General features: G+C 41.5%; 1 protein-coding gene and 1 long non-coding RNA gene across 6 annotated transcripts in view; one reads left to right on the top strand and one right to left on the bottom strand.

The window, feature by feature from the left end:
- LOC309627530 overlaps positions 1–15,898 on the top strand; it is a 439,048-nt gene that overhangs the window by 273,436 nt on the left and 149,714 nt on the right. The window lies entirely within an intron of this gene.
- The window catches only part of BOD1L1 (biorientation of chromosomes in cell division 1 like 1), a 55,786-nt gene that overhangs the window by 17,377 nt on the left and 22,511 nt on the right, over positions 1–15,898 (bottom strand). For 4 of the 5 annotated variants that reach the window (XM_082389464.1, XM_082389463.1, XM_082389462.1 and 1 more), the window contains exons 8-14: positions 15,627–15,765; positions 14,551–14,623; positions 6,711–12,687; positions 4,773–4,837; positions 3,811–3,895; positions 1,616–1,659; positions 109–166 (exon numbers count right to left, since the gene is read on the bottom strand). In XM_082389464.1, coding sequence (XP_082245590.1) covers positions 109–166; positions 1,616–1,659; positions 3,811–3,895; positions 4,773–4,837; positions 6,711–12,687; positions 14,551–14,623; positions 15,627–15,765 — 6,441 coding nt within the window. The remainder of the gene's footprint in view (positions 1–108; positions 167–1,615; positions 1,660–3,810; positions 3,896–4,772; positions 4,838–6,710; positions 12,688–14,550; positions 14,624–15,626; positions 15,766–15,898) is intronic. The other variant, XM_082389465.1, reaches the window with a different exon arrangement.

Raw genomic sequence — 15,898 nt, 5'->3', positions numbered from 1 at the left:
GAAAATTTGCAAACTAATTATAATTAGCACAGGGCATGTCACACAGAAGGCACTCAACAAATGATAATTATAATATTAAAATTACTACTATGAAATTCACTAACTTACCTTCTTTGCTTTGAGATTTGCTATGAATTTCATTTGTTTTTGAGCCTGAATTTTCGACCTAAACACGCAATAGAGAAAGTTACTTATGGATAATCTCACACAAATCTTGAATATCTAGAAAATAATCTGGCCGTGTGTGGGAACGCTTAAAGGAAATGGAGTACGTGTTTTTTTTTTTTAAATTTCACTCAGAAGCTCAAGAGCATAGGGCATTTTCCTTTTGAAGAAGTTTCAGTTTAACAAATTAGCATCACACTGTGTTTATTCTCCTTGTCTTTAAAATGGTTATGGCAAAAGAGTAAGAAATAAGAGAGAAAAAATTTCCGAATTCTATGATTTCTCTTCCCATCCAACAATCCCTGAAGATTTTCTTTACTAAAAAATGTTGAGGGATTCTGTCATTCTGTCATAAGGTTTCCCTTTGTCAAATCTTGTCAACTGTACTTTTTTTTTTTTTTTTTTTTACACAGAGAGGAAGTCTTAGAATATCCTACGATATTCTAAATCCTAGCTACAGAATTTCATATTTGGAAAGGACAGTTGTGCTTAGACGGGAAAAAGCCAGCTGCTGGGGGATTCGGGGAAACAAGGTCGGATGCTGGGGAGCTCTGGAGGTTTCGGCCACATTTAGAATCCTTTGAACTCCTGGAGGGTAAACCTGAACAGAACCAAGTGGGGCTTTTCTCTTCCTTTTACTCAGTAGACTGTGTGTGAGCTTCTAGATACAGACTGGGATGTCTCAACAGGGTGAGGTAAGCCCTCTGATGCCACAGTTGTCTGGTAGGAAGCAAAGCTCTTCTGAGTCCTCTAGGGGCACTGGAAAGAATGTAGCTGTCTGTGATTTGCAAGCATTTTACAAAATGTTCACTTCTCTATGCATTAAGAAAGACAAAAAAAACAAAACAAAACAAAAAAACACAAACCCAACTCTTTCAAGCACAAAAGGGATTATGAGAGCCACAGCTGGGAAAAAATATGTATATATAGCAATTATAGTTTAGTATCTTCACAAAAGGTTTCTAAAGACATAAAGTGAACTTTAGTTCTTAAAATAAAGTCGGTTTGGTCTACAGCACCAGGATAATTTAAGACATCACAGTCCAATTTGCAATCCCATTATAGTAATAAAAAAATAGAAAGCTCCTAGCTCTTTGGAGGATTTCATTAGGATTACCAGGGGAGTTCCCTAGTCTGAGGGATCTGGGCCGCCTTCTATTTCCTTAGTGCTGTTTCATGACATTGGCCTGAAGAGCCACTAGAACACAGTGCTGCTGAATTCAGAGTGACTCCTTTTTTCTGAGAAAAACAACTAAATTTCCTGACATCAGTGGATATAGTTGAACATGAAACTGAAGGTGTCAGTAGGTTGAACTTGAATGGAGAGCACGTCCTGTCTCCTAAAGAAACGCACAGCCAGCCCCTCCCCTAAATGTAATCGCTCTCAAAACCCCAAATCAAAGCAACCCCAACTAATAACAACAAAACTCTAACCATTACAGTGACTTACATTTAGTGATTCAATCACCAACAAAGGCTCCCTCTGTAGTTCAGCTGTTCAAAAATAAAAATGAGAAATAAGGAAACTGAATGTTGTTTCTGAACCACAGAGAAACAAATTTAGAGCTTTTTAGTTAAGTCGGAATATGTCGCTAAGTGGCCTAGCTGCTTTTGTGAAATATAAAATTCTGACCAATTATATTCTACAATCCGTGTTCTGTCGTACTATCAGAAAAACAATGTTGCCTGCATTTTTACAGTAATGGCAGTGATCCATTAAATCACTGTAGTGATGTAACCATGTCGGCGTCTGAAGCTTAGAAGGACGGTGGAAGGAAGGCCTTTGCTGTAACTGTTAAGTGACAGTGTAACACTGGTTCATTTAAAAATAATGCCATCAAATGAAAAGTTAGATCCTATCCCTTCAAACAGCAATGGTCTGTTTATATTCTTTGGAAACTTGAAGTACAAGGTCTACTGTTTCTACTCAACAATGACAGAACACACATTTTTCTTTTAAAAACAACTTCCTTTTACGTAAGTAGATCTCTTATTCAACCGTACCTAAACACAGCAAAGTAACCTGAAATATAACTGGGGGAACAAAGGACTTCAGAATCCAAAAATGTTACCTTCTTGACAATTAACAAATGAGATATTAATTATTTGTATTATAACACATACATACAAATTTTAATTAATGCATCTGTCCAAGTTTTGGATAGATTAGTCATCGTTAGGGTTTTAACATGTGAGCATGAATGGCTTACCAGGTCTTGCGGTGGTCTTCCAGGACTGCCTGGTGCTTTTGCTTATAAGGCTTCTGAGGTCACATACTTTGAAGGCTGCCCTTTCAGACGGTTGTGCCTTGGAAGGTCCCCACCCTGACTGCCCCAGATAGTTCCAGGTGAGGATTTATACACACTGCCTTTCTCTTTGCCTTGTCCACCGAATATACACCTACTTATCCTTCAGTATTTGTCTCCAAATTAGGGGGAGTATCAAGTGCTTGAAATGAAAATGCAAAACTTACATATTCTTTGACCTCTCAACTCACTCTTATGAAAACACTTGGGGAAATGCATGGTTACATGCATATGGAAGCTCACTGCAGCTAGTAAAAGCTACAAAAACTGGAGACCACTGAAATAACAAATGGGAAAATGCGTTACAGACCACTATTAAAACAAATGAAGTTGATCTGTGTACACTGACAATGAAGGCTGCCCACAATATATGGCTGAGTTAAAAAAAAATTATAGAACAGTATAATTCAGGTACCTAAACTGAATCAGAATAAGTCTCAGGATTTCAGCCATGATTGACAGCACAAAGATATCTTCCTAAAGACCAAGAATGAGAAAGTGATTACTTCTGCTGGGGGCTAAAGGAGAAGATAAGAAATTGGGCCTTTGCAAGCTGTGTCTTTGCTCCTGGATCATGCTTTACCCGAACTTTTCAGTTTTTTGAATGCTATGGACTGGATGTTTCTATCCCCCTCACATGGAATATATTGCCACCCACCCCATATACTGAAATCCTAACCCCCAATGTGATGGTATTGGAGTTAGGGCCTTTGGGAGGTAATCAGATTTAGATGAAGTCATTTGTAAAGTATAAAGTGGTCCTGAGACCAAAGTGTTTGAGAGCCGCTGTCCTAATCCCGTCTGACACTGAGGCTCTCCCCTAAAAAATACTTAGTGGACACCGAATACTACTGCACAGAGAGACTGAGAAGAGGCTATGCAAGTGGGGAGTAGCTTCAGTAACTGGGCAACTGCCAGAGCCCAGGAGTCATGAGCATGAAGTTAAAAGAAGTGGGAACAGGGGCCGGAGACTAGCCTTTTGGAAGTGAACTGTGATAGCACCTGAAAGGACAGGGAGGGCCACACTGACACATTTGTGAGCTAGAGCAAGGGTTTGCTCCAAAGCAACTTGTTTGGCCACAATTATTTGGAGACATTGGATTTAAACAATTACCTTACATAGCATTGATTGACATAATATTGATACTTCATGAGAAAAAGTATAAGTTAAAAATGAAATAGAAAAGAGTTCTCTCTAACCTATGTTAAAAAGTGAGAGGTAAATCCATATAGCCTGTCGATGTCTTATTACAAGTTAGCTACTAATTTTATGTGGCAATAAACGATAAAACCACATGCAAGGAAAAAGTAATGTGAACAACCACTAAAAGGAATTTACCGATTCCACTCAGCTTTCTCCCACTTGGACTTTCTGGTGGTGCTGGAATTTCATGATTTTTCTCTTCCTCTGATGGCACAAATACCTAAAAAGTCCAAAGCACCATAACAAATAAGTTAAATGAGGTTTTTGAAATAAGAAGGTAAGTTTAATTCACCTCAAGTGAATTAAAAAAAACACCCAGCATCCTGTGACAATATAAAAGTCTACTTTCAAGTTTGTGAAATTTAAAAATGAATACTGTCAACCTTCAGAAACAAAAAAATAAAATAAGATATGATAAAACTAATTTCATCCATCAATGGCTCTCCTATTGCTTTAAAGTAAAAGAGTACAACACACAAGACCTTTCCTGATCTGCCCCACTTCCTCAAGAGGCTCAAGTCTCACCACAGCTCACCCTGAACCACTGCAGTGCCCGCTGTGATAAAAAAACAAAAACAAAAACAAAAAACACTCCCAAAACTAGATTTTATTCTAAGTATGATGGGAAGCCACTGGAAATTTCAAGCGGAGCAATGACATGTTTTTCAAGATAGCTCTCAGGGCTGTGTGAAGACTAGAGGAGGGACCGGAGAGAAAGAAAGTCCAATGGGGACACTACTGAAGTCGTGGCTTAGATTACGTGGAAGCTGTAGAAATAGAAATAGATGGATTCAAGTTATATTTTGGAAATGGACTGAATGTGGGGTGACTGAGGGTGACTCTTGGGTTTCTGGTTTGAGTGGATGGAATTGATGATGGCACTATTAACTGAGATTATTGAGGTTCTTAGCTTTTCCCCTATAGGATGTGACAATAACAAAACGTAAATGTCTTAAGTACAATTAGAAGCTATACTCTGCTTGTATAGCTATACAGAACACAGGAAATATATTCTGCTCAAGTGTACATATGTCTATATATGGTGAAAAGGTACTTACACCACTGACAGTTCAGCATAACTGAATTACCAGCCATACCTCAGTTTTCAAGTTGGCTTTCAGTCCCAATCCTCCCAAATCATTCAATGGAGACTCTTCAGTGCCTAAAGAAATTCAAAGCACTAAATCAATTTAAGAATTTGCTTGCAAAATACATCCTGAATCAAAAGGTAACAGAATGTTGTTATCTAGTACTCCATGCCCTCTTCCTTTGCTGTTTTATTTTGCTGTCAATAGAAAACAGTAAAAAAGAATATATACGAAAATTCTCAGATGAACAGAAAGGGGTCATTTACTCATTTTTGGTGGAGGGGGTGTGAAAATGTTTTTTTTGCTGTTAAGATGGCTGCCCACAAAGAATGATACAATATTATTTGTGAGGATGTCTCATTTCCAAGAATTTTTCTACAGTGATCTACATCAAGTTTGTCCCTAAAAGAAAATATTCTAGGCCACTGTGGTATATTCCCAATAAAGAAGGTGATTTGTGAATAGACTCACTGTACTTGCTTCATGCTGACACAGCAAAGTTGAACATAAAGTTAAAAACTGTGAAGTGGATAAAAAGAGAACAGAATTTTCTCTGCTAGAGACTCAAACCTATCCCTGTCTTGGTCGTTTCTTTCCTTCTCTCTTCTGTCCTGTGACTTCTAGTTTCTCTCACCTGCCCACATGTAAGCCTCCAAGGAAAACCCTTCCTTTCTCCAAGAGGCTGCAAGCTTGCCTTTGCTAAAAGCCCTCCTATTTCTGTTCCTTTAGGGGGAAGAAAAGAGGGGAGGCAGGAGGAATAATAGACTGTAGCAATGGTTGAGTCATAAAAACTTCCACAGTGTTCAATTTACCCTAAGCTAAAATCAATGAAAAATTTTAGTCATTTATTTCAACCCTTGGAACATTTCTTAATGTCTCCTATCTAAGTCCCTATAATGAACAGGACTAAACCTACTGGCCTCAGCCTCTGGAGGCTGCATTTAGATGGTATCTAAGGTCTATTCCAGTTGAAAAGTCCAGGATGCTACAATTTATACAATCAGAGTAGAAAGGAAGACAACATCCCTGATCCCTTCAAGTCCAGCCCATGTGCCCCCTCCGAGTTCTCACAGCATTCTGTGGTTAACCCTATTCTAAGCACCTGTCACACTGCAGTGTCATGGCCTATGTACTATACATGGCTAGATTCACAGCTGTTTTCCCATCTTGACTATTTATCTTTGAATCCATAGTGGTACCTGGTGTAATGTGTCTGAAGTGGGAGCGTATGAATGACCGAGCTCAAAGCTTACACCTTTGAAAGTTACCAACTGTTTCTAACAAGACCAGCACTCTCTGAAATCTACCAGGAAGGAACGGGTTTCTTTTCCTTTTCAAACAATTCTAAACCGGAAACTAACTCATTTATATGAACAATAAACTCCATTAAAAAAAATAATGTGCTCCCTGATTAGAAGTAGCCAGCCAGACTGAACTGACACATATTTCAAGTCTGTAAGTCAGATAAGGGTTGGAATGATGCTTGTTTTTGTACTATTATCCCCTTTTATACAACAGAAAACTGAGGCTCAGAAGTAATTTTTTTCTAAGAGGCACCTGAGTACTATGCAAGTTATTTAAACTCTCTGAATCTTTTTCTTCATTTGTAAAATGAGGGTGATTTCATACGTTGTTGTAAGGGATCTTCATTTTGATTGATAAGAAACCTGAAGGTCCAAGAGGTTTAGTGACTTGCAACAGTCCTGCAGACAACACTTGGCCAGCTGATGACCTGGCTCTCAGCCTCTGGCCTCATCGCACATGAGAAGCAGGTCTAAGGCTTTAAGCTTTTAAACACAATTTTAGAGAAGCTTGACCTTCAAGTTGGATGAGAGCTATTTTGTGACGTTCTAGAACCCAAACCATCTTTTGGAAGATTGTCTTAAATGTCCTCTACACACAACTATCTTTGTAAAATGTGACAATTTGCACTTAAGAGATTCTCACCTATGTTACGCAAATTTTCTTCAGAAGAAACAGTGACTTCAAGGCCTCCTTCTTCCTGGAAGGACATGGTCATGCTGTTACCATCTCCTGTTTTCTCAGCAGACGCCGGAGCAGTCCACTTGCCACTGTGATCACTCCTGATAGTCAAGTCCTGCTTGCATTTAGGAGCCGAGGGAGCTACAGCGTAGGTAGCAGGAAGGACTGTCATATGAGAAGGAGCAATTTCTGATTCTTGGCCATTGATACATTCAGTGGTGGTGGTTTTCAAGTTGCCCTCAGGCCCCTGCTGATCATTAGCTTTTTTAGCACCAGTATTTATGGCTGTCAAACAGAGCACCCTGATGGAGGAGTCCTTGGCCGCCTGCTCTGGTCCTCGAGGGTCGAGAGGCAAGTCCACACTAACGCCTGCTGGACACCTGCCTTGAGTGCTGTCCCCCGACGTCCCTGCCTCAGGGCTTTCATCTTCTCTCTGAACTTTGCCCGCACAGTCCTTGCCAGACTTCTCTGTCTCTGATGCACACCCAGCACCTGCAGAGAGCACGTTGACCAACACCCCGCTGTGCCCTTCCCTGGTGCCCACTGCCACCATGGGGCCCACTTCCTTTCCTCCTGTTGATGGCCCAGGATACTGACAGTTGTCCTCAGCAATTAGGCTTGGCAGAGGGGCCTCAGCTTTGTTCATCTTCGAGGGTGACAGGTCATCTTTTCCTTCAGGGCTGCCTGCAGTCAGCTGATTCTCTTCGTGCCTGTCTAGGCCAGTGGCGGCCAGCACACATTCGGCTGTGCTGGTGGAGATGATGGCGGCATCACTCAAGTCCTCTGTTCCCGCAATGGTGGGCTGATCTTCATCCTGTGGGACGGCGCCCACCATGACTGCCTCACGTCCTTCCGAGGTGCTGGTGGAAATCATGGCGGTGTCACTCATCTCCTCCGCTGGTGTGACCAAGGGATGGACTTCCTCCTGAGGGACAGCGCTGGACACTGGGCCCTCGCAGTCTTCTACTGAGCTTGTTGAGATGATGGCACTCCCATCTTTCTCTTCCATGCCCGGGATGGATCGCTCATGTTCCCTTCCCACAGCCACACCACAAATGGAGGCCTCGCACTCTTCTGCGATGCTGGTGGAAATGAGGGCACACTCATCTTTCTCCTCCTTGCTGGTTGAAGCGAGGGGGCTCTCGACTTCCACAGGTGCACTGGGCATGGGCACATCGAAGTCATCGGCGCTCATCAAGACTGGCCCTTTAGCTATTTCTTCAACTGCTACAACTGGCTGCTGACTCTCGGCACCTTGGATGGTTGTTGCACTGGAAATGGGCACTTCGAACTCCTCCCCTATGCTTGTGGAAATCATGGCACACTCGTCTTTCTCCTCGTTTCTAGCAGCCGGGAGTTGGCTCTCATCGCCTGACACCGCGCTGGGCATGGGGACCTCGAATTCTTCCACGTTCATTCTGGGGCCTTCCACACTTTCTTCAGTTCTCAGGGCACTTGAACGACCTTCTTCCATGTCTACCATCGTGTTTAGCTGCAGGGTGAAATCATTTGTTGTACTGGTAGAAATCATCAAGCCTTTACCTTGACTTTTACCGCTGGCTAAACAAGCCTGGTTGGTAATACTGACACTGGCTTTAGCAGCCACAAGGCCGTCACAGTCTTCATTTTCCACAGAGGTGATGATACCTTCATCTGCTTTTTCGCCTGGTGATGTGTGATGAGCCTCATATTCCGGGACTGCACCGGATACAAGAGCCTCATAACTGCCCCCCACCAGGCCAGTGGAAATACTGGTATCGTCGACTTTTTCTTTTCTGGTGAGCTGACTGTCACCGTGATCTGAAGCTGCACTAGTCATGGGACCCTCGCAACCTTCACGAACTGGAGCCACTTCGCCCTTTCCTGTAGCTGCGCTGGTCACGCTGCTTTCCACAATCCCTTTGGCACTGGAGCAGATCTCTGCATCTTTAATGTCCTTCTCGGCACCGCTCATGCTAACAACATTACTCTCATTTGCATTCGGGATGGCAGCCCCGGCCTCGGCTTCCACATGCCCCACCGCAGTGCCAATCCGACCATCCCCTTCTTCTGCACTTTCACAAACGGACACCCCTTCACCTCCTTCTTCGATCCCTGTGCATGTTGACGCGTGCCCTATCTCATTTCCTCTTCCAGTACTGGTCACAACACCCTCCCCTTCATCATCTTCCTCCTTCGCACCTGTGCTGGTCACAATGTCTTCATCATCGCACGGACCAGCAGCGACTAATGGTATGTTAGTGGCGTCTTTGGCAACTGTGCTGTCCATTGCACTCTCTCCGTTTTCTTCTGATTCGGAACTTAGAGCAAAGCCTTCGCTGCTCTCTTCTGAACCTGTGCAACTTGCCGGCCCCTCCCCATCTTCCTCTGTTATCCCTGTGCTGGTGACCGCGCTTTCACCTTCTGGGCCGTCGTTCACAGACCCGCCTCCCTCCTGGGTGGGACTGGCTCCCGCTGGCGTGTCGTTATCTACTGTGACCTCAGGGGCCCCTGTAACCCTCCGCTCCTCCTGTGGCCCTGCACCAGCTACTGAGCACATGACGAAGCTATCACTTCTCCGTTCTGCTCCTGTACACGTCACAGTCCCCTCAGTTTCCTTCTTGGGGCCCATTCTCATCATATTTCTCCGGAATCCATCCACCTCTTCACTGCTTAGGGACCCTTCTCTGATTTCTGTGCCAGCACTTGTTACCGCTCCATCACTTTCAACCTCGCTAATAAAAGTAACCGTTCCCTCCACGAGTCCTGAGTCTCCACTTGAAGAACCATCACACTTCCCCTCGGAGCCTGCGCTGGTCACAGCATCATCCTTCTCTTCGGGTGCCGCGCTATTGACGTCATCTTCAGTGGTCCCTGCAGGAGCCGTCACTGGGTCAGCCACTCTTTCTTCCGGCTCGGCCACAGTGCACTCTCCACTTTCTCCTTCCTTGGTGCTTGTGAGGAAAGTTTCACTTTCAGCAAATCCTTCTGTGACGACACCCCCACCCTCCTCTGCTGCAGCAAAGATGGTGCCTTCCCTGGCTTCCAGCCTGACGTGAAGAGAGTGCTTTCTGGAGTGCACACCCATCGTGAGGCCTTCATCCGCCTCGATGCTTGTGCAAGGCACAGCCACCCTGCCCTCTGCTGTCTCTGCAGACGTGGTTGTGGCATCCCCCGCCTTTACTGGGTTTAGGGGAACACCTCTGTCCTTCCCTTCAGTACTGGTGGCAATGGAAGTCTTTTCTGCTCTACCAGACCCAGCTGTTGCAGTCTCAGCTTTCCCGCTCCTTTGGTGTAAAACAGAGGATACAGTGTTGCTTTCAGCACTGGTGTCCACCTCACTGTTTTCATTCCTTCTGTCAGCATCAGTTGGCATGTTTTCTATTTCACCTGGGCCTCTATTATGCTTAAGTCCAACAGTTTCAGCATCTTTTTCTGTACTCACACTTACCACCTGATCAACAGCAATGCCATCCTTTTGGCCATTTTCTACAGAAGCTTTAATTGTCTGCTTTGAACTCAAGTTACTTCCTTTCCCAGCCACGTCCATTGAGCCACCTTCTTTGATAACATTCTCATTTTGCATAGTCATGTCTGTTAACTCACTACCAAGAGGCGTGTTTACTTTTCCTTGTTTGCTGTGGAGTACAGTGGCCTGGGAACCTTCTGGAATGTGTCTTTTGTTATCCATGCTTGCTTTTGCTGGCTTATCTACTGTGGAAACTGCATCACCTTCTTTGCTGTCACTTGTCCTAGGGCCTTCTGATTCCCTAACAGTCAAGCTTTGGTTAGGGATTTCAGAGTGGTCCACAAGCAAGGTGCTGGCTGTGCCACCTTCTGAAACAGTTCTTTTGTCAACTAAAGGAGTTACACCTGAATCATGAGATTGTTTCTGAGGCACAGCAGTCACAGAACTTAAGGACGGGGAGGAGTCTACATTTGTGGAATGTTCAAGAGCAGTATCTCCTTGAGCAACACGTTCTTCAGTGGGTCTGGTGGTGTTTTTCAAATTCTTTTGTGCCCTGTCACTTTCTGACAGGGCACGAGGTAACAATCGATGACTCGTTTCAGAGTCTACATTCATTTCATGAGTTCCTTGTTGAGCAGGCTCTTTCTCCCCGGGATTCGGTTTGGACACAGCACTTTGGAGCTGCACTTTCTTGGTCAGGGTGCTTTTATGATCAGCGTGCTTTTCAGAATTACCAACGGTTCCTGTTCCACGTCCTGATTTACAGGCTGGCGCTGCTGTTTTTGAATCTACTGTGGAAGTTCGTAACTCATCCTTTAGAACTGTAGTGCTGGTTTTTTGTTTTGTAATATTTTCTGAGTCAATGTCTTGCTGAGAACTACTGCTTCTGATGTTTTGGGTTTTGGGTACTTCCAATGCATTTTCCATGGCCAGCTCCAGATCAATTTCCATTGGCTCTTGCTCGGGCATCAAGGCAGGATCACCGCTTTTTTTGGGTCTCTGAAGGGAGGAACTACTGGGAGTACCCAAAGGGTTTGCTGCTGGTTTTTCTTCTCCTTTGGTCATTTCTTGGGATAAGCTTCCTCTTCGATTTTCACACAACCTTCTGCTTAATTTCTTTTCCACGACTGAACTGTTTCCCCTGGGCTTTTCATGACTGCTGTCAACTTCCTTACCATCCTTGTCCTCTGATTTATTTTCTTCCTTCTTTTTCACATCCTTACTACTATGCTTTAAGCTCCTGCTTTTGTGCCCATCTGATAACTTTCTCTCAAGTCTGGCGGAGGTTGACTCTTTATCACCCTTGTGCTTCTCCTTTGCTAGTGGTAACTTCGCTCTGTGACTGGACTCTCTCTGTGCACCGTGTGTTGAAGAGGCAGTGCTCTCTGATGCAGGTTCCATACCACTTTCTTCAGAAGGTCTGTCTTCAACTCTAGACTTCCGCAGCCTATCTGGGTCACTTTCTTCTGTGTTCTTCTCCTTATCTGGTTTTGAAGTGGTCACCTGTTTCATGACATTTTCTTGTGATTCTGTTTCAACTGCTTTTAACTGTTTGCCTTGGCTTTTGGATTTAGACTTTAACACCAGTTTCTCTTCTAACAAGCTCTTGGTTCTTCGCTTCTCCTTGTGAACAACCTCTTCTGCTTTTGAAATACTATCTACATTAGTCGAGTCCGTATCACATTTATCCTCTGAGTAACTTTCACTTCTTCTCTGTAATGTGCTTCCATGTTGCTTGGAACTCAGAGAATCTTTCTGAATTTTAGAATCACTTGATCTTCTTGATTTGTGCTCTGCCTTAGTTTTGTCGGCTGACCCGTGTCTCTCTTTTTTGTTGTTTTCTTTACGAACATTCTCATCGGTTTTTATAATATATTCAGAAACTGGTTTACCATCTTTGCCCAAAATTGATAATTTCCTTTCATTCCTATGTTTACTTTTTCGTTCAGTTTTATCATCTGAAGAAAGCCTTGTTTGTTGACTTGGCTTCTGAATATTTTCATCAACTTTCAAGCCTTTCTCAGAAGAGTGAAGCTCAGTCTCATCACCTGTTTTATGTGTACTGTCACCTTTATACTTATGTTTTGTAGACAGTTTGTCTTCTGACAAAGTTTTCTCTTTTTCAGGCTTGTCCTTGGAGGATTTTGTCTCTTTCTTAGGCAGGCTTCTCAAGTGTGGTATTTCAGAATCATCCTTCTTTGGATGCTTTTCATTTTTAAGTGTGCATTTCTGTTTCTGGGGTTCTTCTGTGCCACCTTCTGACCGTTCCACTGGCCTCTTCCCATCTCTCATGTCAGTCTCTTCCTGTACCCCTTCCACCACAACAGGGGTTGATGTCCGTCTTTTATGTTCCCTTTCTATTTTGGATTCATTTTTGTTTTCATCAGCTGAATGCAAAGACTCTGAAAGTCTCCGAGCAGGTTTACTTGGTTCACTCTTTGCATGAACGTGCTTCAAGTCCTTTGAAGAAGATACTTTTTCCTTTTCACAATGCTGTAAGAAAATAAAAGTTAAAATATAAGAAATACTAACATTAATTTTTATATTCACATCTAACATTTGGGTGCATATAGTACGTTGAGTGCTGTCACATGTTACACCTTACTTATTTAACCTTTGCCAGCAGCCAGTAGATATTGTTAACTTCATTCTATGCATCAGGAACCTGAAACTCAGCATGATTCAATAACTTGACACCCAGCAACGAGTTCAGATGATTTCAATCTGAGTGTGGTACCCTTCCCACTACATTGCAGCATCTTTTTAGAGAGTAGTTCTTTCTCCTGAGATGCGTCCATGCATTTAGGAAGCCTTCTTAAACTCTAAGTTGCTAAAGCCCACTAATGCCCAGTGGTCATTAATAAATATAAGCTGAAAGAATGACAAAGCAATGTTCTTTTTAGTCCAAAAGCTGAAAACCTAATGAAGGCAATTTAAAAATTTTGCAATGAAATAAAGGTTTCTTATATTTTAATATAGAAACCCAAATTATTTATGGGAACTCCATGAATTTAGGTTACCTGCAAGACAAGCTACTTAGGAAGCTTCAAATGCACACAATAAATCACGGTAATAATAATGTTATATATAACGTATGTATACGTTGATGTATCCAAGGGAAGATACTGATAGACCAAAACATCCAAACTTTCCTCCCTATCCCACAGTACAGCACTGAGGGGATTAATGTTAATGACTAAGCACACTCTAATAAAGACTTATGGACTAGCTATAATTATTCTTATTCAAATAATGGGCTGAAGTCCTCAGAAAGCCCTCTGTGTCTCTGGGTAAGTATATCACTGCACCTTTTTACATTTCAACAACTACTAATATTGGGACCAGGACATAGCAAGATCTTAAAAAAGTACTTTAAAATTAAACTCCTCAAAGAAAGAACAGGGATTTCATCAACCTAATTTTACAGTAAGTTCTAACCAATTAATGTGAATAAAATTTTATGAGATCATTTTTCACAGAAATTTCTCATAAAATAAAGTTAAATATTTAAAGATATGCCATTAGAATATCAGGATATACTTATAAATATGCCTCTAATTTCTGGATAAAGACATCAAGAACATTTACTGGCTATGCATAAATAATTACTAAACCATTAGTGTCTCCCTTACAAGCGTTAAGATAGTTCAGCTACAGAGTTATAAATATGGCAGTATACGTAAACATTTAAACCCAGTGAAAACAAAAGTTTATCCCAAGAAAATAAGGCAAAAAGGAGAAGAAATGTATTTATTGAACATTTTTGGGGTAGTTTTATGTACGTATTTTTACTATTTAAAATGATCACATCTTAGAGACAATCTAAGTGCTCAACTAAGGGGAAATGCTTAAATTATGGTATTCAATATAATATACAATCAAATATTATAATTAGGAAGTTACAGCATACAATGAGTAAAGAGGGAACATTAAAAACACTTTGCAAGATTACATCTACTCTACAAAATTATGAACATATGTTGATGAGAAATGGAAGAGAATAAAACAGACAATCTATTTGCGGAGGGATTTTTAGCTTTTTTTCCCTTTTCTTTTTCATTATTATTCCTGGCAATTTTATTATTGCCAAAATAGGAAATAAGAGGTGGGGAAGTTGGGGGAAGGGAAGGGAGTAGAAAAGTAGCTATTATCCAGATAAAAGATCATATGAATCAACTTGCCAAAATGAGGAATTCAGGTCATAATAGGATGGGGGTGCTAGAATGCTGAATGTGATGGATTTTTTATTCAACTTGGAAAAAATCAGATTGTATTCTAAGTTTTACTACAAAGGACTGAATGGCGTATATCTAACAAAAGAACAGTTAAAATGGGGTTTTACTAATTAAGACACACCTCATTTGTTTTGAGGGTTTCTTTGGAATCTTCTTCGGATTGCTGTTTCTTTTTAGAATTCTCATCAACGTTCCTAGGTGGGGGAAAAAGTGAAATATGAACTTTGAATCAAATATCAGAATTTCTTGGGAAGATTAAAAAAAAACCTTAGCTTTTCTTTACTATAAACACTTAATCTATACATAGAGACTTGTGCATTTCAATTTAAATCCTATTCTTGGTCAACAGTGAAGAACTCAATCCCAAATGTGACATGGAACACTCTTGGCCCTATAGGAAAGTATTCTTGAAACAAAATTTCCTGAATTTTGCTTGAAGATGAATATGATATGGGCTACAATTTCATTCTGAAAGTCTTATCTTTTGAATAAACAGGGTAGTTTTATTTATTCAGATCAACTGGAATGAGGTCTATGAGAAAAATGAGAGCTAACTCCTCCCACTGAGTTCTGCAAATGATTGATTCAGCTATCTTCAAGTTTAAGATAAATTTATATAACTGCATCACGATGGAACAGCAAAGTTATAGCCCATGCCTAGACAGCCACTCTCAATCTCTTCAGCTTTGTAATTCTTATAGAATTAACCATGATAATGCAGTGCTAAAAAAAATTTGGCTCGGACCTCCGGTTTATGGGGAGAAGTATGAGATTCTGGTGAAGTGAACTGCCTGGAAAGACTGGAGAATGGAAGCAGTCACTGTCAGTAAGAGGTAACTGAATGTCCAGAACAGGGATACTTCCTGAGTACTTCCAGAGGGTCTATAAACTCTCTGAAACTCTAGGGACAACTGTGTGCTTATGCATGTGCATTTTTCTGGGCAAAGAGCCCAAAGCTTCCGTCAGATTATCAAAAAAGCCTGCCCCCCTCAAAAGATTAGTATACACTACTTTGAAATATTATAGATATTAACACAATGAATTATGATACTGAAAAGGAAACCCTAAGGTCTTTCATAAACATGGAATAACATACACATTAAAGGTCTCACTCTTTACTGTCATTTTCAAAGCCTCTCTTCTGAAAGCATGCCGAGAGAATGTTACAGTGGGAATGTGGCCAGATAAAATATGTACCTGGAATCCTTTTTTCTCTTTTTGCTTAAGGCTACCTTTTTCTCTAAAACTTTCTGTTCTTTAAGGACTTCTTTACTTCGGGGTGCTTTGGGTTCCAAACTCTTTGTTGATGATTCTTCTAAGTCCACACTACTTTTGCCTGGGAAAGAAGCAATCAATAAACTGTATCTCACCACAGAGTTTTAAAAACAGTGTAATATTTATTTTTCATTAAGATTTTCTAATCACTGTAAAAATGCAACATGGCTTTAATATCTCCAAGCTGTGTTAGA

Source organism: Balaenoptera borealis, assembly GCF_965194805.1.
Source record: "Balaenoptera borealis genome assembly, chromosome: 4".
Classification (NCBI taxonomy): Eukaryota; Metazoa; Chordata; class Mammalia; order Artiodactyla; family Balaenopteridae; genus Balaenoptera; species Balaenoptera borealis.
Note: the sequence above shows the minus strand (reverse complement) of the source record. Positions and strands in the feature narration are given on the sequence as shown.